At 38.7% G+C, this 27,852-nt stretch overlaps 4 protein-coding genes across 4 annotated transcripts in view; 2 read left to right on the top strand and 2 right to left on the bottom strand.

The window, feature by feature from the left end:
• The window catches only part of LOC106654061, a 41,046-nt gene extending 30,770 nt beyond the window's left edge, over positions 1-10,276 (top strand). The window contains exons 13-19 of the mRNA XM_023458883.1: positions 424-691; positions 746-948; positions 2,314-2,525; positions 2,627-2,917; positions 3,013-3,310; positions 5,444-5,703; positions 7,112-10,276. Of these exons, the coding sequence (XP_023314651.1) occupies positions 424-691; positions 746-948; positions 2,314-2,525; positions 2,627-2,917; positions 3,013-3,310; positions 5,444-5,703; positions 7,112-7,972 (2,393 nt within the window). The 3' untranslated portion in view covers positions 7,973-10,276. The remainder of the gene's footprint in view (positions 1-423; positions 692-745; positions 949-2,313; positions 2,526-2,626; positions 2,918-3,012; positions 3,311-5,443; positions 5,704-7,111) is intronic.
• Positions 10,277-15,026: 4,750 nt separating this feature from the next.
• On the bottom strand, positions 15,027-17,066 carry LOC106654165. Its single transcript, XM_014373891.2, has 5 exons — positions 16,789-17,066; positions 16,146-16,452; positions 15,918-16,079; positions 15,366-15,771; positions 15,027-15,298 (listed from the first exon to the last, which is right to left on the bottom strand). The coding sequence occupies exons 1-5, from the start codon at positions 16,902-16,904 to the stop codon at positions 15,198-15,200; spliced, it is 1,092 nt and encodes a 363-aa protein (XP_014229377.1). The 5' UTR covers positions 16,905-17,066; the 3' UTR covers positions 15,027-15,197.
• An 86-nt stretch (positions 17,067-17,152) lies between these two features.
• Positions 17,153-20,923, top strand: LOC106654163 (short-chain specific acyl-CoA dehydrogenase, mitochondrial). The gene is made up of 5 exons (XM_014373889.2): positions 17,153-17,926; positions 18,152-18,248; positions 18,360-19,027; positions 19,100-19,323; positions 19,393-20,923. The coding sequence occupies exons 1-5, from the start codon at positions 17,920-17,922 to the stop codon at positions 19,600-19,602; spliced, it is 1,206 nt and encodes a 401-aa protein (XP_014229375.1). The 5' UTR covers positions 17,153-17,919; the 3' UTR covers positions 19,603-20,923.
• Positions 20,924-21,748: 825 nt separating this feature from the next.
• LOC106654166 (phosphatidylinositol transfer protein alpha isoform) lies at positions 21,749-25,547 on the bottom strand. Its single transcript, XM_014373892.2, has 6 exons — positions 24,723-25,547; positions 23,278-23,308; positions 22,567-22,830; positions 22,416-22,493; positions 21,965-22,345; positions 21,749-21,841 (listed from the first exon to the last, which is right to left on the bottom strand). Exons 1-6 carry the CDS (start codon positions 24,737-24,739, stop codon positions 21,797-21,799), a joined length of 816 nt encoding a protein of 271 aa, XP_014229378.1. The 5' UTR covers positions 24,740-25,547; the 3' UTR covers positions 21,749-21,796.
• Positions 25,548-27,852: the final 2,305 nt, after the last annotated feature.

Genomic DNA, 27,852 nt, shown 5'->3' with positions numbered 1-27,852 from the left:
ATCAACCGTTTCTTGGAGTAAACAAGTAGTAAATGTCGGCCTATGGTCAGACGCCGTGCTCGGCTTTCTCTCACACAGATACACTGTCACACAGACTCCCGGTGGACAGCCGTACTTTTTTCTTTCCCAACTACCTCTTCCAAGGTCGCTTCAATTACAATTAGCAGAAACGGATATGATCCGTGCGTCCGTAATATATATATATCGACGCAACCGACTCTCGAAGCTTCTCTTTACCCTTGAACCTATCTATCTCTATCTCTCGTTCGGTATCGAAGCCGCCCCCGCCCACTTCCACCTTCGTTCTTCCCCTTGTACACCCGCTATCGCGGGTATACGAAATATACTTAAATATGCACGCGCGAGCGTGATTGCCCCCGACCGTGCCAAAAACAAAAGAAATTGGGTGTTGGCATCGCGCAGGGGTACCTGAAATCACGAAAGACTCGGCGAGCGAGGCGAACTACAGCGAAGACGAGGCGGACGGCGCACCCGGAGCCAACAACAACAGCAACAACAACAATGGACCAGCTCGACGTATCAGCGCCGATCGCGACAGTTTTTCCGGCCGCCTGCCGTCCCACGATAACAATATGGGTCAAAATCCGCAAACGCCGCAACAGCAGCAGCCGCCACCCCAGCAGCAACGTATGCATCCGCAGCAACAGCAACAGCAGCCACAACAGCCACAGTCGCAGCAGCAACTTCAGATGCAGCAACAACAGCAGCAGCAACAGCAACAGAGACAGGCACAGGCACAAGCACAGGCACAGGCTCAGCAGCAACAACGTGAGCAACAGCAGCAGCAGCAGCAACGTTACGGACCTTCGGGTCAAGGTCATCCCCAGGCTCAGGCGGCAGCGCAAGGCGGCCAACAAGTCCGTAGACCTCAATCTAGCGGTCCTAGACCGCCGCAGCAGGAAGCTTATTTTGAGCAAGCGCCACAAGGTATAGCACAGTATATACTTGGAGGCTGCAACCAGTGTGTAATTTTTTATGTCTTTCCCTTCTTTCTCTCTTTCTCAAAATATCATTGTCTATCTCTATCAAAAAAAAAAAAAAAAAATAATCACATATCTGTCTCTGTCTATGATTCTCTGCTGATTTTTTCTGCACGTGTCCATTGGTCAACGACCCTCTAAAATTCTCTTCTCTTCCTCTACTACTAATATACATATGTTCATATACTGTCTGTATAGCCTCTCGATGAGAGATAATATCTTCATCTTGGGCCAAAGCATCATCTACTTTTACAAAATATTTTTAAGTGTTCCGATTGTGTGTTGTGTTTGTTTTTCAAATATATATTCTAAAATTGACGATTTATGAATTTTTGTGCTTAAACTACATATGAACGTTATAATTCTCGAGGAAAATCATAAACTCACGAGCACAATTTCATTTTCTCTCGTCGATGTGTGTCAACGCTTCCTATTTAAGTGAAAATTATTAGTTCAAAACTTCTCTAACTAAATTTTTACGCTGCAACTTGCTCTTCTCTTTAATTGCATCATGTCCTTATACTCTCGTCTATATATATACTTAAAATAATTGCTGTTGTCGTATTTTTGCAGAACATTTTCTTGTTAAATATTCTATATTTGCCTTTTTTCTCTGATTGGAATTCGGCATTGGCTGCTAATGCTATCATAAACGCAAGTGTTCTCTGTCGTAATGATCATTCACTTCTATTTTCTATCTGCGCAGCATCTGAGAAAAATTTATTAAAATTACATACTCACGTGAAGCATTTGGCAAAATAATATATTTTGTGTTTATGTATGAATGTTGTCGTTTCTCCTTTCCTATAATTATAATGTCGTCGTTGTATAATTATAATACTGTGTTTGGAGTGTAGACTTTTTGTAAAATAAATTCATATTCAATATCGATCGAATGCTGCGCTATTGACATGAATAAAATATGAATTTATTGTATTAATTACAAGCGACGAGTTTTCCACATGCGAGAGCATTGCAAAAATAGCACACAACTACAAAACGTCGGTACTGGTTTGTGACACATATATTTGTCCAGAATAACAAATGTATCATACACGCTCACGACTCACCAATTTGAACTTACACTGTGTTACCGATCGACTGGATTTTAAGCATTGAAAAAAAAAGTAATAATGGAAAGCACACACCACGTCACACCACGAAATGATTATATATAAATTTTGATAATTATATATAAATCCGCGTCATAATCAGTCTACCCACTTTGTGATTTTCAATGGCCATTATCTTACGTGCACGCCAGTAACTCGGCAGAGGCTTAATTATACAGCTGGTGTTGTTTGATTTGCAGGCAATCAAAGGGGAAGAGGAGGACCCATGTACAGAGGCCCTGGTCCGATGAACCAAGCCCAAGCCGGACCTCATCGCTCGCCCGCCATGCAGCAGGCTAATAAAAGACTTAGATGGTTCGTTGCTCTCTTTGACTATGATCCAATGACAATGTCACCAAATCCCGATGCCTGCGACGAGGAGCTGCCTTTCAATGAGAACGACATCATAAAGGTACGGAAATCGCATTACAAATATCACATTTCGCAGTTATATGCGAAATTCGACGATATTACCAAGTTGGCAATTTCTGACGTATAATACGATATATACAGGTTTTTGGAGACAAAGACGCCGATGGCTTTTATTGGGGCGAGTGTCACGGCAGACGAGGCTACGTACCGCACAACATGGTCGACGAGATCACCGATCCGAATCAGATAAGACAGCTGCAGGGCGGCCAGCAGCAGCAGCAGCAGCAAATCGGCGGAGCCGGAGTCAGGCGAGGCGGACCCGGCGGGGCCAACGATCGCTGGGGCGACATCTACGCCAACATGCCCGTGAAAAAGATGATTGCCATGTACGACTACGATCCGCAAGAGCTGTCGCCCAACGTGGACGCCGAGGTACGCGCGTAACGCGATTTTCAATTTCGCGATCGCGTTCGTAAGCAGTCTTTCTTCGTGGATATTAACGACGATTTTTTTGCTCGCCCACGCAGCAAGTGGAGCTCAGTTTTCGCACGGGCAGCGAGATCTACGTCTACGGAGAGATGGACGACGACGGCTTCTACATGGGAGAGCTGGACGGGGTGCGGGGCCTCGTGCCGAGCAACTTCCTGCAGGAGGCTCCCGGCGGTCCCGGCCAGCTACCCGGCCAGATGCAGGGCGGCATGCAGGGCGGCATGCAGGGCCAGATGCCGCCCGGCGTCAGAAGACAGATGGGCCCGCAGGGGCCTGGAGTGCGGGGCCCGCCTCCGCCCCCTCGCGAGATGCCCGGTCAGCATCGTCGTAACAAAGGTAATATAGTTTTTAAACAAATATATACCAAACACACACTGACGAACTGACTGACAACTGCCAGGACTGTATATATTTATATAAGAAAATATATATGACTGACGTGACAATTTTGAGCGCCCTTCACGACTCGCCCCCCCACTTGTGTTTTGTGTGCTCCGTTTGTTCCGTATCCATTTCGGCTCTGTCTCGCTGTATGACGAAGGAATCGATCCGTTCTTACAATATTATATGAGCATTATACATTTGAGCTTCGAATGCCCATCATGGGTCACGCGACTTGCGATACGCGTGCGTATATTATATACGATCGATTCTTCGCCGAAAGGGATACGTAAACGAACAAACGAAATGATCAAAACACGACGCGCGACTCATGACGTGCCGTAGAGACGATTTCGGCACACGTATATATGACGCAGATGATTTGTTTTATTTCATTTTTTCTATCACGTTTTCAATCCAATCAATTAAAAAAAGCAATGGATGTTTATTGCAAAAATCAATTGTTGAGATTTTGGGATATGATCGTGTTTGGCACCGACTATATATTTACGTGTGTGTATGCGTCTCTTCTGCATTCACGAGTTATTATTATTATATTATTCCACACAACACAATGCAATCATCGAACCCAAAAGAGCAACAGCATCTGTTTATATTAAATATATATTTTTGTATTGGACGATGTTTTTAAAGTCACACGATCGATATCACTTTTAATATTATTATATACATGTGTACTCGTATAGAAATTTGGCTGAAATGCTGTATAACGCGTATATAATAATAAATAATATTTTTTGAATATCATTCAAAAAGTAATCGCAGTTTTCAAGAGAGAGAACGTTTGTTTCATTGTCATTCATAAATATATTGTGGCCATCGACTGGTGACCGAAGCGAGAGAATTCTTAATCGCACACGAGCATCATAACACACGATGCTCGATGGTTTTATTTGATCGATTGATTCTAGTCGTTCTCTTTTGTACATGTTTTTTTGTTTTTAAATTAAAACACTGGAATCGATGTATCATTGGAAAGAATAGAAGATGAACGTAAACTGATGATTTGAGATTATAGCGCGTTTGTTATTAGTACTCGAACCGCAGGTTTAAATCAAGACATGTGTTATATGGAAACTAAAGAATAAATTTCACTGGCATTTATTTATTCATTTGATTTCGTGTTTTACGTGAATATGTCATAAATATACAATGAAAATAGGTCAACACACTTGTCTTTATATATTGCAACAAACACCAAGCTGCTTTCAGTGTATATTCTATATTAACTATATATATATAATTTATATACATATATTATATATTTGTCTGTCTCTACATCTATCTATTTCTATAAGAGCGCTATCAGCTCCATTACTTCTCTCACACACTATCTCTCTCTTTATATATATATAAATATATATATAATATATTGACTGTTTTATATTCATATATAGTGTTTTTTACATATTATTATATTTTATAAGCGTACATAAATATATAATATGTATTTTTGCAAATGTATATTATGTACCTCTTTCTACTACGTATAAAAACTTAGAAAAAATTGATTTTGATACATGAAATCAACTATCATTACTGAAATGCCTCCTTTTTCTAAACGGCAAATTGCTGATAGTACATAAAAATACTATTTTATCATATTTTTCTATATATTTATATATATCAACCATATGTGAAATTGCTTCTCTATAAATGAAAAAAGAAAAAATATATATATAAATATATAAAAATTTACCGGCAAATAATTTGTCATCTCTGTGTGCCTGAACTGGTCGATGGTCGTCGTGTCACAAGATTGTCGTTCGTGTCGTGTTGTCATGCTGGCCATTCACGTGCATAATAACTTTAATTACAAAGCTGTATCTCTAATTGAAAAAAAAAAGAAAAAAATTTACACGCTGATGAATGACAACGTGTTAAAGTCAAGTTGATCCTGACGAAATATATACATATACGTTGCCGACGCATATAATACAAGCCGCGAATGGGCATGAGTAAAAGGCAAAAGTACAATAAAAGCAAAAGATAAATATAAAGCCGCGGGAGTGGATGCGCCACAGTGCACATGGCAACACGATTCGGTTACTAAGTCTCTGTTGCTAGATGCCTGCATTGTGCCTGTGTCTGTCCCTGTCTGTCACTTAGACTTTAGACAACTACAACAACCACTAATGACTAATCAAGTACAACCACATCAAGTACAACAATATCAACAAAACAATTCACCGCATCTAGCGTACCAACAAGCCAACAACTACACGTCCAATCAGTACGGTCAAGGCTTACCTCCAAATCAAAGCGGGCTCATGGGTCCCCAAGGTCCCCATCAGCCCGGCCAAATGCCACCCCACATGCAACAGCAGGTAAGTGCACATTACTTCCTGAAAAACTGCTCTCTCTCTCTCTCTCTCTTTCTATGTTCGTTTCAATCTATCCTCCACATAACTATGATACCTTTGTAACTTATCGTATAAACTGGTACTATGCATTTTTTCTGGAATACAACATTTCCTACAGCTCTTGTGCTCAAAGGCTATATACATTTTTCAATGGATGAACTCTCCTATTTTTGTGCTCGATATTTTTGACCGTTTTGTTTGTTTGTTTATTTTTTTTTTAACCTTTTGCTGTGTCTTATGTACTTATTGTGATAACACATGGTGTCTAAAATATACGTAGTTTGTGCTTTACATAGTACATCAAATTGCTCACTTAAGTTTCGAAACCTGCGACAAATGACGAAGCATGTAAAGGTCTATGACGAAAAATATATGTCTGATTTATCAGGACTAACTCAAGATTGCCAAATTTTTGCATGGTTTTCGTTGTTACATTCGAAGACTCGAGTAGTATCATCGAAATATAACATAATTTACTTTACAGGTCATGTAGAGGTTTTTTATAACATAGAATGAGTATAATGACATTTTGTTGTGCTTCTAATTTAGTCGGTTACATGAAAAGCCCAATAGAAATTTTTTTCATAGACAAAAATCAATCTTAATTCTTAACCTCGTTAATATACTAATTAATATTCAATAAATAAAAGAATTTGGACTGATTTCTTGATTAACTGGATGTTATTCCTTCTCTGTCTTCTATCAGGTAGATGAAATGTTTACGCTTACTGCAAAGTACACAAAAGTGACCTTTTCAATATACAACATAATAGTTATTATTTTTTTATGTTCAATTAACAACTTTTAATTAGATCGAAACGAAGCAACATGCCTAACTCGTACAGTTGTCCGCCTTGCTGTACCCGAATTCATGACAAATGAAGCAGAATTCGATGAATAACTTTTTCAGGCGCCTAATAATCATTTTGTGTAGATAAAGCTATATGACACATTAGCTAATATTACCTTTGTTATCAATTTTAGAGCTTATAGCTTAGAAATTTGCGTCATCGAGCAAATAAAATAATAAAACTTTTTTGAATAGTTGACAGAATTGATATACCAAAGCATTATACAAGCATACTTTTATTTAGGATAGAAAAGCATAAAACCGTCTGTATCAATAGCTGATCATCATGTGGAGTTTTCCAATTAATATTGATAAAAACTTATTTTGGAACATTGCAAACGAAATGTAGAGATTTTTTTTAGTAAAACAAGAATTTGGTTTATGTACTAACATACTTTTCCCCAATTAATTGGATAAGATCAAATACTCAGTTCCAAAATATGTTTATCATTATTAAGTAGGATGTTTGCATCGATTGAAGTTAAAAAAATACGCTAATGCTTTTCCGATTTCACTTTACAGGGGAGGGGGAGAGGCGGGCCCAACCAGGTCGTTGGTAGTAGCATGCCGGGTGGCCCGCAGGGTATGCCGGGCCAAATGCAGCAGCAGGGAGGCCGGGGTATGCCGGGCCAAATGGGCCAAATGGGCCAAATGGGCCCGGGCGGCCCTATGCGCCCCGGCCAAATGGGCCCCATGGGCCAGCAAGGCCAGATGGGAGCCATGCAGCAAGGCCAGATGGGATCCATGCAGCAAGGCCAAATGGGCCCTATGGGCCAGCAGGGCCAGATGCAGCAAGGTTCTATGCAGCAGGGCCAAATGCAGCAGCAGCAGCCGGGCCAAATGGGCCCCGGTGGTTTCCCCCAGCAGCAGGGCCAGCAGCAGCAGGGCCAGCGCGGATCTTTCCAAGGCCAGATGCCCGGCCAGGGCTTCGGGCCGCAGGGCCCCCAGGGCCAGTACGGCCCGCAGGGCCAGCAGCAGGGTATGCAGGGTATGGGCCAGCAGGGAATGGGGCCCCAGCAGCAGGTTATGGGCCCCGGTCAGCAGCAACAGCAGCAAGGCCCGTACGGCCCGATGGGCCAGCAGGGCCCTGGCGGAATGATGGGCGGAATGCAGCAGGGCCCGCAGGCGACTAAGGCGCAGATGATGCGCGGCGTGCCCGCGGTCATACCCAACGCCCAGGGCATGGGCCCGATGGGCGGTCCGCAGCAGATGCAGCAGGGCCAGCCGGGTCAGCCAGGCCAGCCGGGCCAGCCGGGTCAGCCGGGCGCGGGCGGGCCGAATCTCATGCAGAAGTTCACGGAGATGGCCGGGGCCAGCGCCGGCGGCGACATTCTGTCGAAAGGCAAGGAGCTCATCTTCATGAAGTTCGGTCTGGGGAAGTGAGTTCGAGCCACGCGCGGCCCGTGTGACGACTACGACTACGAGGACGATGCGACGACGGACGGCGCCTACCACGTCTCGCGTCGCTCGGGATCATCGTCAGCGGCGGGCGCGCGAAAGACCAACGAAGCTTGTTTGCCGATCAGTATTATTAATAATCATAACTTTAGCGTTTCGCGTATCGACGACTACTCAAATAATAATGAAAAAATGATGACATATCGCGTTCCTGGCCGTCGACCCGGAAGCTAATCCGACCTTACACGAATCGTTGAATTGCGTGCGCCAATTAGGTTATTTACATACGTAATATTGTATTTTATTAAATTAAAACTATCATCGTCATTATTGATAAATATATCGCGCGACGTCGTATACAGCATATAGATTATAATATAAAATCATACATTATTATACATATAAACTCGTTTATATATGCAGGAAGCTCAAAGTCGAACCGGTGCTGTATTCGAGAAGCAGCTTGATGCTAAAAAAATATTAACTAAATATTCAATACGTGGTCGTCGTCTATATCCTGCTCACGATGTGTATAAATTTCGAAAAGCCAGAGAGAAACGCGTATCCGGTGTTGTGTTGTACTATCCGCGAGGCTCGTTTTGCTTCTAAAATGACGGAAAAAGAAATGAAAAAAAAAAAAAAAACTGCCAAGTTTCGTCGGGGGCTCTCTGCAGTCGTCCGCACGAGTTGTCGCTGCTGCGGTATAACGACGTTGATTGTGTATATACAACAACAACGACGCGCGCGGTAGCGACAACGGCAAAATCGTCGCCGCAGTGTACATCGCGAGGGTGTGTGTCCGTGTGTGTGTGTGTGTGTACGAGCGCGAAACGAGTACCCTTCCTCCGCGTAAGTGTCACTTTCCTACTCTCTACCTCGATTCTAACGATGTGCAATTGCCACGGATATATATACGTAAGACCGAATCGCGCGCGAGTGGGCGAATCTAATTTGCATATAAATATATACACACACGAATGTACGTGGTCTATTTTCTGCCAAATTGAATGGTCAAAAGATTTTTTTTTCTTACGTTAGAAATGACCTGAATTTCAGGAGAATTTTTGGGTCCTTTTAAGAACTCTTTTTAAAAGTCCCAGATTGGCTCTTTTTCAATGAATCTGAATTCTTTGAGAGTTTATTAATAAATTCGAAAAATTTAGAAAGTATTTTTTGAATTATTTTTTGGTGAAAAGCTTTATCTAATTCGATTTTAAGTTGTGTGTTTGGAACAACTACTTAAAAAATATAGTTAGGCTATTCGATTTGACAGAGAGTCAACCATGTACACAGATGTAATGACGACTTATTATTTTATACGTTACTCACCGACTGATACTTATTGATCGACTATAAGCAACCAAATATATATTATAGTATTATAAAATATAGAATAACGAAAAAAAAATACCCATGTTTATGCATATAATACCGAGAGCTCGTCATTCACCAATCGATTGTAAGTATATCGCATTTAATAATTAGTCCTTAATACGCAAAGATAGTTAGGAAGCATAAAAAAAATTGTGTACACATGAAAAGTCGCGATCCAGGCAACGTAGAGAGCTCCATTGAGCATTCATAAAAAATTTAATGCTAAAATTGAGACGTGTAAAGGTTATTAAAGCGCAATGCAGCTTCACATGCAAATAATGGATTCTTTAATATATCTATACCAAAGTGAATCATCGCATCAAAAAAAAAAAAAAAATGTTACGAAATAACGTAACGTACATGTGGGGGCCGATATAAAATAATAATATATGAAAAAATATATTGACACGTTGGACGGACGTTTCACTGTAGTTATTGACTAGAATGTGACATATTCTAGAGGTATAATAAATAGAAACAAAAGATAAAAAAAAATTGAAGAAGTACGACGAACGAGAGGCGGGCGTGCCTTGAGATACCTCAAAACCTGACACAAACAATAATCATATCTCAAATATAAAGTTAAAAAAAATGATGTCAGCAAATACAAATAATTTAATTATATACAAGGCATGGATATATCACGTACTAATTATTCATGCGAAATGGCATTACTAAATAATTGTCATTATTGTATTTACAAAAACAAAAAAAAGTATAAAGCGTATAAACATGATGTATTATCAGTTAAGAATATAAATATAGTATATATCATAGCATTTATATATATCTGCATGTACACATGTAATACGTATGTGCATGTATAATTGTTTCGAATTGATTCGTGTGTGTGTCCCTCTTCGAGTGTCGACGACTGACTTGGTAACTCATAATTTAACAATACCAAAAAAAAAAGTAAATAAAAAAGCTATATCCGTAATAACAAATAAAAGTACACGTGTATCGGTATGGACAAGTTAAAATAAGTATAATCAAATGAAATATCAATGCAAAAATACGTGTTGAATAGACGTGTTAAACGATGTGCGCGCGGGCGAATGAGGGGGAAAAATCGACGAGGCTGGCGACGTCACTCTCCGCTTCTAATATATAAACTACAATACAATACATAAAAATATAGTACGTGAATACGATTAAATCTCAATATGATATTTATTTACTCGAACGAGGAATATTTGTTCTCTCTTGATCGCGTCAACGAATGCCTTTACAAACTTTCGCTAGCGCAAATTTTTCTATCTACTTCTCATCTCTTGAATATAAAATTATTAGGTCGAAACGAAAACGAGCTGCAAATATTCAGCGGAAAATTAGAGCAAAGAAGCGTAATATATAAACTTGATACACATTAGGAGAAAACCTTATCTTATAAATACTATTATAGTCTCCGGTTAGTCCGAGATTTATTCCAGAGGTAAATTTGTTTAAAACATTTCGAAAACTTCGCAGAGCTCTATACGAAATAATTTTATTGTGTTACGTTGATAAAAAAAATTGTATAGTTCTTATATAAAAAAAATAATTATATTGTACATTTTATTAAAACAATTGTTGTGCTAGATATGTTGTGTTATCGTAATAGGTATTGAATCAAATGAATAGTACATATGTTAGATGTGTGTAACGATAATAATTTTTTCCTGCGATACAGTATGTGTAATATGAAGCAAAGAATTGTTTTGACGTTAAAATTAGAATAAAACAACAATGTGATGTTATGATGAAGTTTGGCACACGAATCTGTGTTTGATTGTTTTATAATTAGCGAGTGCATAGCTAAGGTATGTTTATGTTAACGCGTGTGCAAAAGTGTTTAAAAAGGTGTCAAATTTCCGATAAAAGTGAACATTAATAATAACAATAATGATACGAAACAAAATCATTTCTGTAATTGACCTCTCGAAATGAATGTTAAATGTAATATCATCATGTTATCATAAAAAAAGTGAATTTATCGAATCCTTTGGTCGGATAGTTTTATTTATATCAAATATCTTCGAAATCGCGAATTGATTACGTATAATGTACGGCACGACGCGTATGAAAAATCTACATTGCAAAGTTGATGATAATTTAAAAAAGAAAAAAAAATGACGTTAAAAATCTATTGACAAGTGAAGTTTTCGATCGATTGATCCCGTTAAGTATAAATAAAATTTAATATTAAATATATACATAAATATATATTTAGTCTATACAAACGATCATCAACTGCGATACGTTTGTGCGGTCGTTTACGCACGCACCTATTATATAAATAAAATGAAAAATTCAAATGATTTATATATACATATGACAGAAGACGATTTCAAAGTAATATAAATAAAGCTATATTCGTGAAAATATATAAATATATACATATGAATAAAAAAAAATATATAAATATATACATACAAACGTATACACATTATACATATTATACATACGTATATATATATTTAACTATTGCAAAAAATTGTTGTTACATCGCTACTTGTATCGCATTTTGTACAAAATATTCTCTAAAGCCGTAGTCATTATTTGCCCAGAGTGAACAATCACGGTGGGAAAAAATATGATCAGTATATGTATAACGTACGCATATGAAATTATTATTGAAAGAACAAACAAGAGGGTATAAATATAATGATCATTTAAGATAAAAGAAAAATAGAAACATTTGAAATTCGCCGGCGATTTAAAGGGGGGGTAAATGTTTGAACAACTAATAGGCTTCGATGATCATCTCGCTGAAAGTTTCTTAAAGTGTAAGGATAAGTGAGAATAAAAGTATATGATGATGTTGGTTTTCACGACTCTTGTTTCAAAGAAATACGCAAATTGATTATCGATCGATAAGTTGTAATTATCAAAACCAAATATTGCTGCTTGGAGTTTGAATGAATGTGTGCATAATAAAAAAAAAAGGAAATAAGCTGGTAAACCATAAATATGTATACATGATCTCAATAAAATATACCACAGCTAAATCACAAGCCAATGTATATGTATGCTAAAAAAAAATCAGTACATATACGCATTGTGTATTGAAGGGAGAATCCTCGTCAATTTTCATGAGACGTTCGATCAACTTTTTGACGCTACATACGTACACAAATGAAAAGTGAACATTATTTCCACAATTATATATGCAAGTTATTTTGAGTCGTAATATATGTCGTTGTATATACTAACGCTCAAATGTCGGCACCATTTATCATCAAATTAATAAAATCTTAGACAATTATAACATGAACCGTTTTGTTTTTATTTTATTACTTCTGTTCTTTTACCTTCTTTGCGATTAAATTTTATCATGATTTTTTTAGTTTTCAGAAACCAGTACTGCGTGTTTGACTTATTAATCGAACCAATCTTGATGAAGGACTTTCGAGCTTGATAGCAAAAACTTTTCCGTTTCTGTTGTCGTTAATATTTTTTTCATTGGTGAGATCGAACGTCCTGAATGACGGGTAGTATACTTTCAAAATTGTAAATTACGATACGGTAATAATTAAATAATATAATATAGTGTCATAAACTCACGTGTCATTTTTCAAATCTGCAAAAAGAAATCGTGTACGCCGGTAGTTTCGTAAATTAATGCTGTCGTCTTTCTATAATTTAAAGGAAAAAAAAAACCTGGGACGAGTAAAATGTTGTCACGATATAAATATATATTTATAATTTTTTAAAAGAAATTTGGAAATTCGAATCTTACACCGAACACCCAAATGAAGAATCATTGTTCAAGTATTATAATAACGAAAAAAAAAATTTTTGTACTACTGTTAAACTGCATGTAAATTTAGATATGTGCAATCCTCAAGAAAGTGGATGATTTGCTGGTATTCAATTATGCCTTCATAAACTATTGAATAGTGAAACCTTTCCTCATAATTCTACGTCTAATTAATATTTAATATTTGAGCTACTTGATCTTTCATTTGATAAACAATCCGATTAGAAACGAGTATGGCTTTTTGAGCGGAGCTTATTAGACTACTAATTTACCGATGAAATTAATGACATCATTTTGGTAGTAAAGCAGGTATGTTGAGTTCAATTTTATTGTGAAAATGGCTCTACTGCTTTATTACACATCTATAATACTATTAAAATTAATAAATAAGAAAGGTATTGATTAGATTTTATATTGAGACAAACTTCAAAATAAGTAAAGCATTCTATTAAAACGTAGCTAGATCAATTTTTTAAAAGAATTTTAGCCGCAAAAATAATTCAATATCTTATAACATGGTATAAAATCTGAAGAAAAAACGATCAAAACAAATGTTCAATAAGGTAATTTAAATCGGATTCTATCAAATTCAGCAAATATGAAAAATATGTCACAAAATTTATTTATCTGTACTCATATAATATTCATTTTGTAATAATTTCATTGACCAAATGACTATAGCACGTAGCTCTAAAAAATTGCATCGCTCATCGGAAGCTGTAATTTATACATAACAAATATTGTGTATAACCGTATCAGCTTTTTGTGAATATAACAAGTACATATTATATGAAAAAAAAAGAAAATTTTTTGACAGTCTGCATCAGACTTCCTAAAGGATAATCTAGTTTTCCTACTTCAATGATAGAGCATTTCAATAGGAATCATGGTCACACCTGTTTACATTTGAACGTTATACATAATGCCAGCTCGTAGATATGGTTAATAATAATAATGAATTATAAAAATCCATCAGTGAAACAAATGAAAAAAAAAGAAAAATAAACACCCACAACATTAACTATATAAGCAATGTGCACTCGTGAAAAATAAGTTAAGAAATAAAAAAAATGAATCAACTGTAACTGCGAAACTGATTATCATAAATTCATATACTTTAGATTCATCTTGGGATACTTAAGTCGTATCGCATCCACACCATATCAAATAAAGTAAACAAGTATAAGAGAATCTCGCCAGCTACGTTTCCTATAATATATGTATTGAAAAAAAAACAAATGTATGTATCCGACGCATTCGATGGCTCTATATTATTATCATTGAAGGGATGAAAAACATATTGAAAGCTCAAGTGGAAAACTTGCTCGAGGAGAGATAAGTTTGATCTCTTTCTGTACTCGTTGAAAAATTATTGATTCTTCTATAGATTTTTCCTCTCCTCATTCACCTCACTGATGAAAAAATAATTGACAAAGCGACGTAATTATACGAAGAAAAAAAATATAAAATGTGAATAATAATGAACGAAGATGCTGTTTTGTGCGTTGAGAAATTTGAAGGCAAAAGAAAATCAACAATCGACGCATTAATCGTTAATTATTATTACAAACAAAGCGACGACCAATCGATCGAAACGCTATGACATACATAAAAACCCTAAGAAACATCAAGTCAAAGTAAATCCAATGAGTTACATAAAAAGTGAGAGGATCATGAAAAAAAAAGTGATTATCGTGCGACGAGTCGCAAAAATAAAGTAAATCAAGAAAAAATATTGAGAAAGAGATTGATTAAATAAAACAAAAAGAATAACATGTTATGATGAAATGATTACTTAATAAAAAAAAGACGAATCTTGTCTATTGTTACTTCTAACGCTCCTTGTTGTACTTTGATTTCTCACTTATTTCGAATTTCAAAGAGCATGGAAATATAATTAATTTTGAATTTGATTATAATTATTAAGGGTAAGTAAATTGATTCAATTTTTATTTCAGTCGGTTGAATAGTTTTTATTTTCTTGAACGACAATACGAATACTTTATTTCATCCGCTATTTCATAGACGAGATTACAATAATAAATCAATAAAAAAATGGAAGAAAAACTGGTCGACTCGGCACGCACAGCCCATTTACGTATCTTCCTCCCAGACGGTTTCCGTAAGTATGGCTATGTTGTCCAGTCCTCGCATCGGCGCGTACTCGAGATGCCACATGAGATTCGTGAATACCACTGTCGAAAACGAGGATCAAAAAATGAATTACGCAAAGTAAGTCCCACATTAGCGATTCGTACTTACGCATTTCACCCTGATGCAAGTCGGCTATGAGCTCGGGACAGGAGCTGTTGCAGGGATTGATGGGGGTGAGGCGTAGCTGGGTGGCGCCCCGGAACTGCGCCAGGGCTATCAGGCCGGAATCCAGCTCGACCCGCTTGTAATTCGGACTGCTGTAGTCCGAGGACATGAGGACCCAGTTGAAGTGGGCCGGCGACACGGTGCTCGAGAGGAAGTACGGGCGCTGATAGTACTTGCGCAGCACCTTGACCGCTTGGATGTCGCAGTTCTGCCAGTGCACGAACCACTTGGCCACACCGGGGGTGTGCACGCGGCGCAGAAAAGCGGCGAGATCCGACGAGCCGGTGCGCAGATTCGAGGTGAGGGCGCAGGGCACCGTCTCCATCAGTCGCTCGTTCTCCAGGTACAGCTGCAACAGGACGACGTAGACGACGTTGCTGATTACGGATATACAGACACAAATTTGTTGCCGAATCGATTCGAGGTCAAACCGATTGAGATCGCCGTGTGGAGATTGATTAATTATAATTATTGATATGCGTTGAGTGTACTAACGTGGGTGATGTTGTCGAACCAGAAAAAGTCCGTGTTCATGGCGGCCCAGGAGCTCATGGCGTCGGTAATGATGACAGGCGCGTCGCGATTCAGATAATTGTCGACCAGTTGACGGTAACGCACGTCCGACTGCCGATCGATCGTTTCCAAAGCTTCGCAGGCCTGCGTAAAAAAAAAATCCCCATCATTCGAATTCGCATATCTCTTTTACAATGACGATGAACCGACCACGCAATCCTCCTCCGTGACGGGATGATAGTCGTTGTAGAAGGGATTGTTCATCATGCAGTTCTCGTAGTAGAGCGGCTGCCAGTTCCACACGGGCAGCATCTTGATCATGAAGAGGCGGCCGATGGCGCTGAAGTGGGTGCCGACGAAGTCGAGCTGGGCCGCCAGGCAGCACAGTGTGCCCAGTGCGACCAGCACGAGGGTCGCCTGAAAGACGAGCTGCAGCCAGGAGCGGCGCATCGCCGCCACCAGCGGCTGGCAGATGATGTCCATCTCCTCCTCGGTAAATCCGGCTTGTTGACAATATCTGCGGATAATACGTGATTTATCATACGATTCTCTTTCTCCTTTATTTTTGTCGTCGTGTGGAAGCTCGTTGAGAGATATCGCGCGGAAGAAACTCGCGGAAATATGTGCTGCCGGAGAGGCTCACGAGTGGTCCGGAAAGATAAGCTCGGCGCGCGCCAAACCGTGAGTTATGTGTATCCATGGGCCATACAATCGATGGTATATAACTATTTTTTTATATCTTTTTCGAGTTTGCATTCGTTTATTTCGAGAAATGTCAATGAACCGGAAAATTACAAGCTTTAAAAATCCCCATTTTTTATTCATAAAAAGCTCATAATATGCACAAACTAACTTGTAAAAAGCGTTGAGCTCGTCGTCGATGAGCTTGAGCTTCTCGCCGTGGGTCATCTCGTTGGGCTCCTTGGGCGGCAGCTTGCGAGCCGGCTTGGTGCTCTTGCCACTCGACATCGTTGCTATTGCTGTTGAGCTTTTTTTGGCTTCTTAACGTATGTTATATTCGCAAGCACAGACGGTAGCACAGCTTTTGCTCTCGCTGCTGCAGTTCCAGTGACTGTACTGTATGTCCTGAGTGTGTGTGGCGAGTTGCAGCAGCAGCAGCAGCAGCGCCTATCGAACGACAAGCAGCCCGGCGTGCATGCGTGTCAGAGCGCAGCTACTGCTGCTGCTGCTGCTGCCTCTTTCTCTGTGGCCCGAGTTGCTGCTGCTTCTCTATTGATTTTTCGCCGCGCGCGCTGTGCACTCTATGTTGTCCTGTAGCTGTACTGCAAGCTCGCTGTATAAATTTTACAGCGTAAATGATAATGTGTCCATATGATTCAGGAGCTTGACCGTTTGTGGCTTTTATTTTCAGATGTTTCATACTTCAAATTTTATATTAACAATAAATAAAATAATACCAGTAAACTTTTCTTCATCCAGCGGAAATCTTGTGAAAAAAAATAAGTTTTTTTTATCACGGGACCATCATGGATGAAACAAATAATCAGCACAATGAAATTCAAAATCTAAATTCTCGCCATTAAAATTTCGCCTCGTCTTTGTAATTTCCAAATCAAAAATACGAAATTCCCGGTGCGCCAATGCCATCTTTGTGCGAACATTGGAAACTTTCATTAATTCGCTACTGTCACGCAAATATTCGCGATCTCTGCGAATTACGAAATACACATGAGATGCGATCTGCTGCGGCGTCGTCGTCGTGCGTGTTTTCAACTCCGTAACTTGCGCAAATAATAATAAAAAACACAGCCGACGCCGCCGTAGCCGCCGTAGCTGATCTCGGCTTTTAATAATCGGGGGATGCCGTCGAGTCGCTCCCTGGAACTCGAGCCAGTAGTAGTGACATATCGCTGCATATTGTAGCGTAGTGTACCGGTCCCCGTGCAGTATACAATCGATTCGGTGTGCAGTGATTTTATTTTATTTTTTTTCATTTTTTTGAGAAAACCGAGGACTACTCATAATGTTGGGTAAGAGGAAGGCAACAATTATAATTTCACAGAAATCGAGGCGCAAAAAAACGCTTGGTCACGGTCAATCTGTTTGTGATCAACAAAATTATACTCGATGAGATAACAAATATTTCTGACGATTCAAGTGCTTTTCGAGCTTTTTAGAATTTTAGATTGGTCTTGGAATGTGTAAAATATTGCTTGTTTAATTGAACTTTTTTTTAAATTATATAATTTTGACAGGATTTCAAAGAGCAGTGGCCAAAGTATGCGGGCGTCGACATATAGCTTCTCTTTCGGCCCTGTCGGAAACTCATCAGATGCTCTACAAAACATGCAGGTATTTTTCGATTTTTTAACAAATTTCTTTCAAATTATCGATATTAATAAATGAAATTTATGAGAATAAGCATTGAAAAAAAATTATATTCACTCCGATATATTTTCTTAGAGACTTTGCAGAAGGAGAATTGAAGCCAATTGCAGCCAAAGTGGACAGAGAACATCTTTATCCAGCAGAACAAATAAAAAAAATGGGTGAACTTGGGTTGATGGCCATGGCTGTTCCTGAATCCTTAGGGGGAACTGGCCTTGATTATTTGGCTTATGCTATTGCAATGGAAGAAATTTCCCGAGGATGTGCAAGTACCGGAGTGATAATGAGTGTGAATAATTCTTTATACCTGGGACCTTTACAACAGTTTGCCAATGACAAACAGAAAGAAAAGTACATCACTCCATTTACAAGTGGTGATCAAGTTGGTTGTTTTGCCCTCAGCGAGCCTGGCAATGGCTCGGATGCTGGTGCTGCATCGACTACTGCTAAAACTAATGGTGATAAATTTGTCCTCAATGGCACAAAATCTTGGATCACTAATGCTTTTGAAGCTAAAGCAGCTATAGTCTTTGCTACAACGGACAAGTCCAAAAAGCACAAGGGAATAAGTGCATTCATAGTTGATAAGCCATCGGATGGATTTTCACTTGGCAAAAAAGAAGATAAACTGGGAATTAGAGGAAGCAGCACTTGTTCTCTTATATTTGAAGATTGTAATGTACCAACAGAAAATATCTTAGGAGAACCTGGTTTAGGTTTCAAAATTGCAATGATGACATTAGGTATGTATTTATAGTCTATAGTTTTACAAATACTAAATTATCACTTCTTTATAATAAAATTTAATGCAACAGATGCTGGAAGGATTGGAATAGCTTCACAAGCCTTGGGAATTGCTCAAGCCTCTTTAGATTGTGCTGTAGAATATGCCCACAAAAGAACAGCGTTTGGCAATTCGATTTTAAAATTGCAAGCTATCCAAGTTAAATTAGCAGATATGGCAATGAAAATTGAGAGTTCTCGACTCTTGACATGGAAAGCAGCTTATTTGAAAGATCAAAAAAAGCCTTACACCAAAGTTAGTTTCAATCATTTTAATTCTATATACATTCTAAAATAGAGTTATTAACAATTTTGACCCTGTTAGGAAGCTGCTATGGCAAAGTTATCTGCCTCAGAGGCTGCAACATTCTGCTCTCATCAATGCATACAAATTTTGGGAGGAATGGGCTATGTGACAGATATGCCAGCTGAACGTCATTACAGAGATGCTCGCATAACAGAAATTTATGAAGGTACCTCAGAGATTCAAAGACTAGTGATTGCAGGAAATCTAATTAAAGAATATAATTTATAGAATTTTTAATATCCACAAGTAATCTTTAATAATGAAAATTCTGAAATCGTTGATTGATTACCTTTTAACAAGTAAAATCATGTAAATTGCACTTGACTTGTGCAGTGGTATATTTATACAGACCTAGTTTTTAAATGTAAATATATGTTCAACATATTTTTATGTTCTATACAAAAAAGATGTTTTTAATATATTTTTTCTAATCTAAAAATGAATAAATTTTATATATTATTATCTGGTGGTTTTATTCAACTGTATGACTGACAGTATGTATACTAAATTTCCTCATATATACATTAACATAAGTTCCCTTTGAATATACGTACACATTTTTATTCAAAATTGAATGAACTTAAGAATATTCATCCACATGTTGAGATTTTGTCTGTATATTAGATCAGAGCCCTTTGGCAGCGCTACAGGGATTTCAACCCTGTGTAATACAAGGAACAACTAACTTTTATAACTAGATCAAGTAGTCTCCATTAGCATGTAAGATAGTTGTTTTTTTAGAATACACATACAATGAAATTCAATAAGATAACATGTGTCGCGTAAGTATTGAGAACCATTGTTACTTTAGATAAAACACTTTTATAACCTTGACACTTAGTAACATATAGAAGTATTATTGATTCAAAAGTATCTATTAAACGTTTTTCATTAGCATCTATATTTCTGCAGATTTATTTGTGCAAAAGACAATTGATAACAAAATCAAAAGAGTAATTGAATTAGTTTGTCATAATACAATTAAAATTAAAATGATCAACATCTTTGCAAATTTAATTGTGAAGCATCTAAAATATCTAATGCAACTGACTTTAAAAAGCCGAGATTTCGAATTAGGCGCATTTAAATTTATGTACACTTTCTACAATTTAACTTTTCACTTGAATAAACAAAACTGTATTTTCATAAAATAATGTACAAAGTAAGTAGAAAAAAATTTATTCAAATAATTGAAATCATATATTAATGTGAAATCATTCAAGTTGTAATAGAATTTCATTGTATGCATCATTTATTTACAGTCAACACATCCTAAAATTAAATGCCCAAACTTCGCTGGTATCCAGAGTCTAAGTTTCTTTCTACATGTAGGTCTAAAACATATCATCTATATGTTATTTAGTTTATTACATTGAGCAATGATGACTGTTGTTTCATTAGAAACAGTAGTCTAGTTTTATACTCGAATACTGAGACTCGAAATTTTCATATTCTAACAAAATCGACGCTTAATAAAAAAAATTATTCTATGCACAAGCCATTATCCATATTATGATCAAATGATCAATAAAAGATGCTTAATGCAAGTGAATAACTTAGGTGTACTTATTATTCGGGTTATATCCGAGATTCTGAGCAAAACATCGTTAGAATTGCCTCGGTTCATAAAGTACACAAAAGGTTTATATTTAAAAAAATGACGAGCAATTTTCTAAGGACATGGCGCAAAATTTTAGGAAATTAAGTGCTTTTATTATTATTATTATTATTATAATTATTATTATTTTATGTTGTTTGTTTTCTTTTATACCATATTACTTTTAGTTTGTAACTTTGTTGCATATCACACACTAGCACTTTCAAAATACACATAGTTTCATTACATTCAATGTTAGACCACAATTTGGGCTTTCAGTGTAACCATTCATTAATTATCACTTATGCGTTTGCGGCAAGCAAGTGTTCTTTGCTTGTTAACAACCATTAATAGCTAATGTCATTGACTACTTTTTTTTTTCAAATGATTATTTAATGATTAAGTCATTTAGATAATCTAGAATGCATTTTCACTTAGCCCTCGCCACTCGAATTTCTATTAAACGTCTCTTTATGCTTTACTTAGTCTTTTAAAAACATATAACTGCCTCAAGTCTTTGTCAGTATCTTCAAATTTTTACTTTTAATTATCATTGAGGAGTGCGCCTCGCGCTCACTCTGGCTTATCAATACAATAAGATTTCCTGACAATAATTTCATCTAAAAATTTTTTAAAACCAATTAAAAGTAACGTTGCAAGTAGACACTGAATTTAGATGAGAAAAACTCTGGAAACTGCCCCGATCCGGCAGGACCACTTATGGCTTTAGGTGTAATTATACAATTCTTTAGGTGGATAAGTTTGACATTTGCAATATTTTGAAATTTAATTCAGTAATATCATTAACTTGTTTTAGTATGATCTTTAAACTTCAGCTTGCATTCCTCGTACTTCACCTTTGTGTCTTTGCTGCAAATAAAAAATACAGTTTTTAAGAATTAGAACAAAAAATTATGTGCTAATTAAAAAAAAATGCCTTTAATTCAATGTACTGAATTGATAATGGAATACAAATATAAGTAAATTACATACCCTATCCAATTCTTCCCTAGTAGCATCTTCAAGTGCACGAATATCTTCCATAGTGAGTCCATGCCAACGATCCATCCAGCAGAATACTTGCCGGTGGAAATTGGTGAAAAGACGCCTTTCAGATTTTTGAATAAAACTTTCAACACGAGTTTGTAAACCAAACCATTTGAACTCACAGGTAACAAGTTTATAGCAAGTCATTACAGGATTGACAGAATGCTTCCAGTCTTTGCCGACCAGCGGTCCTCGACCAGTTTTTTCAGATTTAAACTTGCTAGGGTCTTCATCTTCTTTATAATCTGCACTAGCTACATAATCATTGGAAATATCTATGTGTACAACCTCTCTAATTCTAAGCTTATCTGCAGGGAGTTCATGAACCTGAAATAAAAATAAAAATAATGTAAATAACAGATAATTTGACTTGAATTATATTATAATTATAACTTACATTATCTTGATCACCAACATCTCCAATATGATAAGATTCTATTACAATCATGAAGTTTTCTTTCATATAACCAGGATTCTGAAAATTTTCAAACATCCAGTTCATAACAATTTTTAAAATATGTTATGTATTCTTTTAGATTTATACTTACAGTAATAACAGTTTTACAATAAGGGTATGCATTCCATGCTTCTTCATGAACTTCTAAAGAAGTTTTAGGTAAAAGCATACGAATGAAAGCAGGCACTTTGCTCGCTAAGTGGTAAATTTTATATGTATATTGGCCGGTGGAATATCTTCCTCCAAGTAAAGGATAGTCTGTGAAGGGTTCATTTTTCAAAACTTCTATTCCCTCACCTCCTCCTGTATTGTTTTTACTTGCCTCTGCTACAGAGTACAATTGAGCTACTTGGTACTGTGAATCAATAAAAAAAAGTAAATACATTAACCAGTTTAGTAGAATCATCATTTAGAAATTTTTCCAAATGGATATTATCAATGTTTTGTTCCATTAAGATAAAATTGGGCAGTGACTCATCAGTCATTTTTCAAAGATTTGTGCATATGATTGAAACCATGAACCAACATAAGTTTCTACTGCTCTAAATGAGAATTTAGCCACAAACAAAATTTAAATCCAAGTATTCTTACATCTGCTATTTTCTAAGATTTTTTGAACATGTAACACTAAGTGGGAGGCTTCTAATGACTCACAAGTTAGATTTAACAGTGTTAATTATACCGAGGCAATAAATGGTTGTTAGATGAATTGCAATGCAATAAGTGCAATCTCATTGGAACCAAACATACTATTGACAGCTAGACCTAGACCTTGAACACTTAGGCCGACATGTATACATACCTCTTCAACAGTGAGGGGCAGGGTAACACGGCTGTAACAGAGAAAAAAAAAACGCATAATCAGAATAATGGAAATTGTGCAAAAGTAAAAATAAAGATAAAAAAAGGATAAATAGAAAGGCAGAGGAAGACAACGTAGAAAGAAATTCGCGCGTTCGTCGCGCTACTTCGTGCGTTGACCTTGAAAGAGAAAAAAGATAGTTTCTTTTCTTGTTTTTCTTTCTCCTTTTTTCTGTTTTTTTTCTTTCATTCACCGTTGCGAATTCAAAAGTATAATCATTGCTTTCGATGATCCGCGACGGGAGCAGCCGTGTGTTTCTATGTTTGTGTATAAATGTGTGTTAATGTGCTGTGCATTTCACTTCAAGGCCCTGCTGACTGCGAAACGAAATTATCGATCTCTCTCTGCACATGCACGCGGTGTTCCTTGGTCGTCGTCGTCGCTGCTGCTGTCTTGCCCGCGATGCGATGTGCTGCAGCTCGCGCGCGTTCGCGGGGGCTGCTGCTCCGTTTTTTTGGCATCGCTATCATCATCGTCGTCAAAATTTCCACGCGTTCGAAAAACGAAGCGTGCCAGCTATCGTTACAGGAAAAGCGAGACGTTAATTGCAGGAGGTCGCGCGCGCCTGTAGGGGTAGGATTTCTCTCCCTTGGGTGTGACGTCATTAACTTGGTCCGCGTCGAGCTATAATATCCTCTCGAGGATGAGGAGAAGGACGACGGGACGTTTCGTCCTCTTATCTCGGGGCGATGTTGCATAGGTGTATATAGAGATAGACGATGATGCACATGCCTCTCGGCGCATAATATTTGTATATATACGTGCATCGATACGTGTATGTATACATAGGCGTCGAGCTTGTGTGTGGCAAATACATACGATATACGAATATATGTGCCGTTGTGCATATGTAAAAGGCTCCGCGCTCGCGTGCATGCCCGATTGATTGCTCACTGCCTCGAGCTGCTGCTGCTGTGTGCGAATATATATACATGTATATAGAGACGTGTGTCCGCGAACGAAGACGAGAGAAGATAGGTTATAAAATGCGTGTGTGCGAAGAAGAGTCAAAAATTGACTGTACTCGAGAGACTCGAGAGACGAGGAAAAGCCTATATCGTAGTTTCATTGAAAAACAAGTGGTTTTAATGTAGTCGCGGCGGCGATAAGCATTTCGTGACCGAACACGAGACAGCTCGTGCTTCTCTCTCGCTCTCTCTTATCGCGTTCGGTGTGTAAGGGTTTTGAAAATCAGACCATACGACACACATATAACACTGGCTCGAGGCGAGAGAGAGTGATAGAAGGAGAGTAAGAGTGAGAGAGAAGGAGAGATCGAAAACGTCAAACGTTTTACATCACGATGACTTGATCATCCGTTGTGTGTGTTGTTTTCGTTCTAGTAATAGAGAGAGAGAAAAGAGCAAAAATAGACGAGTACTCACTATTCCTTGATGAGCATCTTGTTGGGTTAAATCTCAGAGTGCTGGCTCTCTGATGCTTCTGCTGCTGTACATGCGGCGGCCCGGACCTCGACTGCTTTGTACACCACAACGACAGCTCGTTTATATATATAATATAATATAAAACTCGATCGAGAGACGACGAGCACACACGGAGACAGACGGACACACGACGACTCGCTCGAGTCGCTCGTTCGCTCGCTTGCGATCGCTGCCTGCTGCTCCTCGGGAGAAGCTATATACTATACTATTTCGCCTAGCGCACAAATATTACAATTGCGCTCGCTGCTGCTGCTGCTCTCGGCTCGTCGCGCACTGCGTGTGCTGCTGCGTGTGTCTATATATGCTAGTGTGTGTGTGTGTGTGTGTTTTGTGTCCGTTGGTTGGTTGCTCGTGGCGTGTTGTGTGGTAGTACAAAATCGTATACTGCTTCGCTCGTACGACGACGACGACGACGTATAAATAATAATGATAATAATGCACGCGCGCGCGTTTATATGGAGAAGTAGGTATATAACGCTTCACGCTCACACGCGCGTATCAAGTGTGCGCGAAACTGCGGGGGCGGCCGCGCGACTAGAGCGACTGCTGTGTTGTGCAGAGAGTAGTAGTAGTTGTGTGCTGCTTCATGCACACATCACTGAACCTGCCAATTCGGAGCAGCACTTGTACACACGCACACACACACCGCGAGCCGAAAATCAAAATCGCAGGAATTTTCTGCTCGTCGCGTTTTGTCGAGGCTCGAGACACGCGCGCGCTCCGCTTCTTCTTCTACTTTAATACCACCACCGCTCGGTGCAGGACTCTGCGCTGCTACTGACGGAGCTTTGTAACTTTCGTAGCCGCGATATATAGATATCGCTCACGGAGGGACTCCGTATATGCAGTTTGCTCGTGTGTGCGCGCATATATAATATGCACAAGTACATAGGTAGTAGTAGGTAGGTAGGTATAGAGGCAGCGACGACGCGGCTGGACGTGTGGCCTCTGCGCGCGCGGCAACGACGACGGGCCGACGATTCTCCGCAATCCGCATGGCCAATATATCGCAGGCGTGCACAATATCTTCCGTCTTCGTTCGACCCGTTTCGAGCACATGTACGCGCGCGCGCGAATTGCCTGCATTATAAGATTCTCGCGCGACTGCATTTACATTCTTATATTCTACTACGTGCATACAGCGCCAAGCCCTTGTGCTTCGCAGCCGCCCTCGCCCATATACACTTCTATTGCCAATGCCCCCGTGCGCGAGCTTGAATTTTCGGAGCTTTTACTCGACACTACGGCCTACATGTAGAAGCAGCTGCAAATATAATGCGCGCCTTTTCTTTTGTACACGTGTACGTGTGTGCGTAAATAAACGCGCAATTTTCGCGCTATCGCCACGATGACGAGCGAGCAGGCACCTTATTCGGTCGCGACTATATATTACATTGCGTATACGTGTTTACGAATGATAGGCGGCAACGTGGCGCTCGGCTGCGGTCTCGCCTACATATATGCGTATACCGTACAAACTGCACAAATTCGCGCGACGACGACGCGCTCCGAATTTGCAATTACCCACATATTGTATTATCTAGCTTTCCGTCGTTTTCGCGTTGTTGTTATTATTGTTACGGAGTCACGTTAACGCCGTTAATTGGGAATTATCGAAACGAGCGATATTTTGTGGGTCTGTGTGTACCGATGATCTAGTAGCTCGCGGATCATCTGGTGACCTACATATACATCGATTGCAAATTATTCACGGTCGCGTGAAAAGTAAACAGATTTCGTTTTTCGGCAAATTACGCTTCTTAATCTTTTTTTTTTTTTCTTCGTTCGATACGTGTAATTTTATCGTTATAAAACCTGCTGTGCCTGGATTAGGCATTTAAAATTCCGCGAGTTCGGACACACGAGCGATCGATGGGCGAGCAGCACACCGCGCGGCCGAGGGACACGAGAGACTTGCGCTATTTGGTGTTGTTGTACCTTTAATTATGCCACTGGTATATACCTGCTTTTTTGCTACCCCTCGTGTAGATATGCACCCACCCACCCAAATGTGCGCGCCTGCAGTAATCCATATAACTACACAAACACACACACAGGCAGACTTTCTCAATGCTGCGAGCTGATACGCGCCACTCCTGACTCTTTATATATAATATATACACCCAAATATACGGCGCGTGCAACATCGTGTCGCGCTGCTAACTACTACTACTATATAATATCGGAGCATCGCGCGTCCTTGTCTTTCTTTTCCTCGTCTCTGTTTTTATTCTTTCTTTTTTTTATTTATTTTCGTAACAACAACTTTTCGCCTTTATTACGAGTGGAAAGAGAGAGAGAAAGCCTATTTACGCTTTCGCAGCAGCAGCAGCGAGTTGCACGTGTCCGTCCGCACACAATGTGCACGCGAGCGGGGGGAGGACGAAGTTTTTATGCATTATATATATTGAAGTAGTTCACTCGGTTTGAATCATAACTGTTATTGTTGGCGCGTGACTTTATTCTTTTCTTTCATCATCATCGTCGTCGCATTATTATACTGCTCTCGCGTCGGACTCGATGGTGTGACAATCGTCATCGGACAATTAAAAAACACAGAGAGAGAAAGAGAAGAAGAAGAAGAAAAAAAAAACGGTAAACGCGTTCTATAGATGAGCAGTAATAATAGAGCGTAAGAGTCATGTCAGCTCTAGATACATTACTAAACGCCTCTATATATTTTGAATGACGTTTTGGTTTTCTGCGCGAGGCGCGCAATATGTGTACTATATAACGAAGCGAGCGGCTTAGCGAAAAAAAAAAAATGACGAGCGATAAAAAAAAAAGTAAAATCGAAACTTGATACAACACTACACAGGCCAGACACACGAAAGCTTATCGATGACCTCCATGATTTTTACACACACGCGGCTCGAGTTGGAAAAAGTGTAACGAACGGGGGCGGTTTTCTCGTAAAAAGGTGAGAAAACTTCGTGTGCATAATTTACGCGCGAGTCGTGCATTTTTCGTAACGTCGTATACACACGTACCTAGGTAGGATATAATAAAATATTATAGATTGTCACGGCTGACGACGACGACGACGGCTTAGGGCTAAAGCGTTAAAGTG

This window comes from Trichogramma pretiosum, unplaced genomic scaffold (assembly GCF_000599845.2).
Source record: "Trichogramma pretiosum strain Unisexual culture from Peru unplaced genomic scaffold, Tpre_2.0 scaffold25, whole genome shotgun sequence".
NCBI classification, from domain to species: Eukaryota; Metazoa; Arthropoda; class Insecta; order Hymenoptera; family Trichogrammatidae; genus Trichogramma; species Trichogramma pretiosum.
Note: the sequence above shows the minus strand (reverse complement) of the source record. Positions and strands in the feature narration are given on the sequence as shown.

Bases quoted from the DNA above. Each gene is read 5' to 3' on its own strand.
- LOC106654165 (XM_014373891.2), bottom strand. From the start codon at position 16,904: ATGTCGAGTGGCAAGAGCACCAAGCCGGCTCGCAAGCTGCCGCCCAAG. The intron at 16,453-16,788 runs GTTAGTTTGTGC...TATTATCCGCAG, and splicing joins GAGCTCAACGCTTTTTACAA to ATATTGTCAACAAGCCGGAT. The intron at 15,299-15,365 runs GTAAGTACGAAT...CGTTTTCGACAG, and splicing joins CTTGCATCAGGGTGAAATGC to TGGTATTCACGAATCTCATG.
- LOC106654163 (XM_014373889.2), top strand. The intron at 18,249-18,359 runs GTATTTTTCGAT...ATATTTTCTTAG, and splicing joins ATGCTCTACAAAACATGCAG to AGACTTTGCAGAAGGAGAAT. The intron at 19,028-19,099 runs GTATGTATTTAT...TTAATGCAACAG, and splicing joins AATTGCAATGATGACATTAG to ATGCTGGAAGGATTGGAATA.
- LOC106654166 (XM_014373892.2), bottom strand. The intron at 22,831-23,277 runs GTATGTATACAT...ATTGATTCACAG, and splicing joins TGCCCCTCACTGTTGAAGAG to TACCAAGTAGCTCAATTGTA. The intron at 21,842-21,964 runs GTATGTAATTTA...TTTTATTTGCAG, and splicing joins CTAGGGAAGAATTGGATAGG to CAAAGACACAAAGGTGAAGT.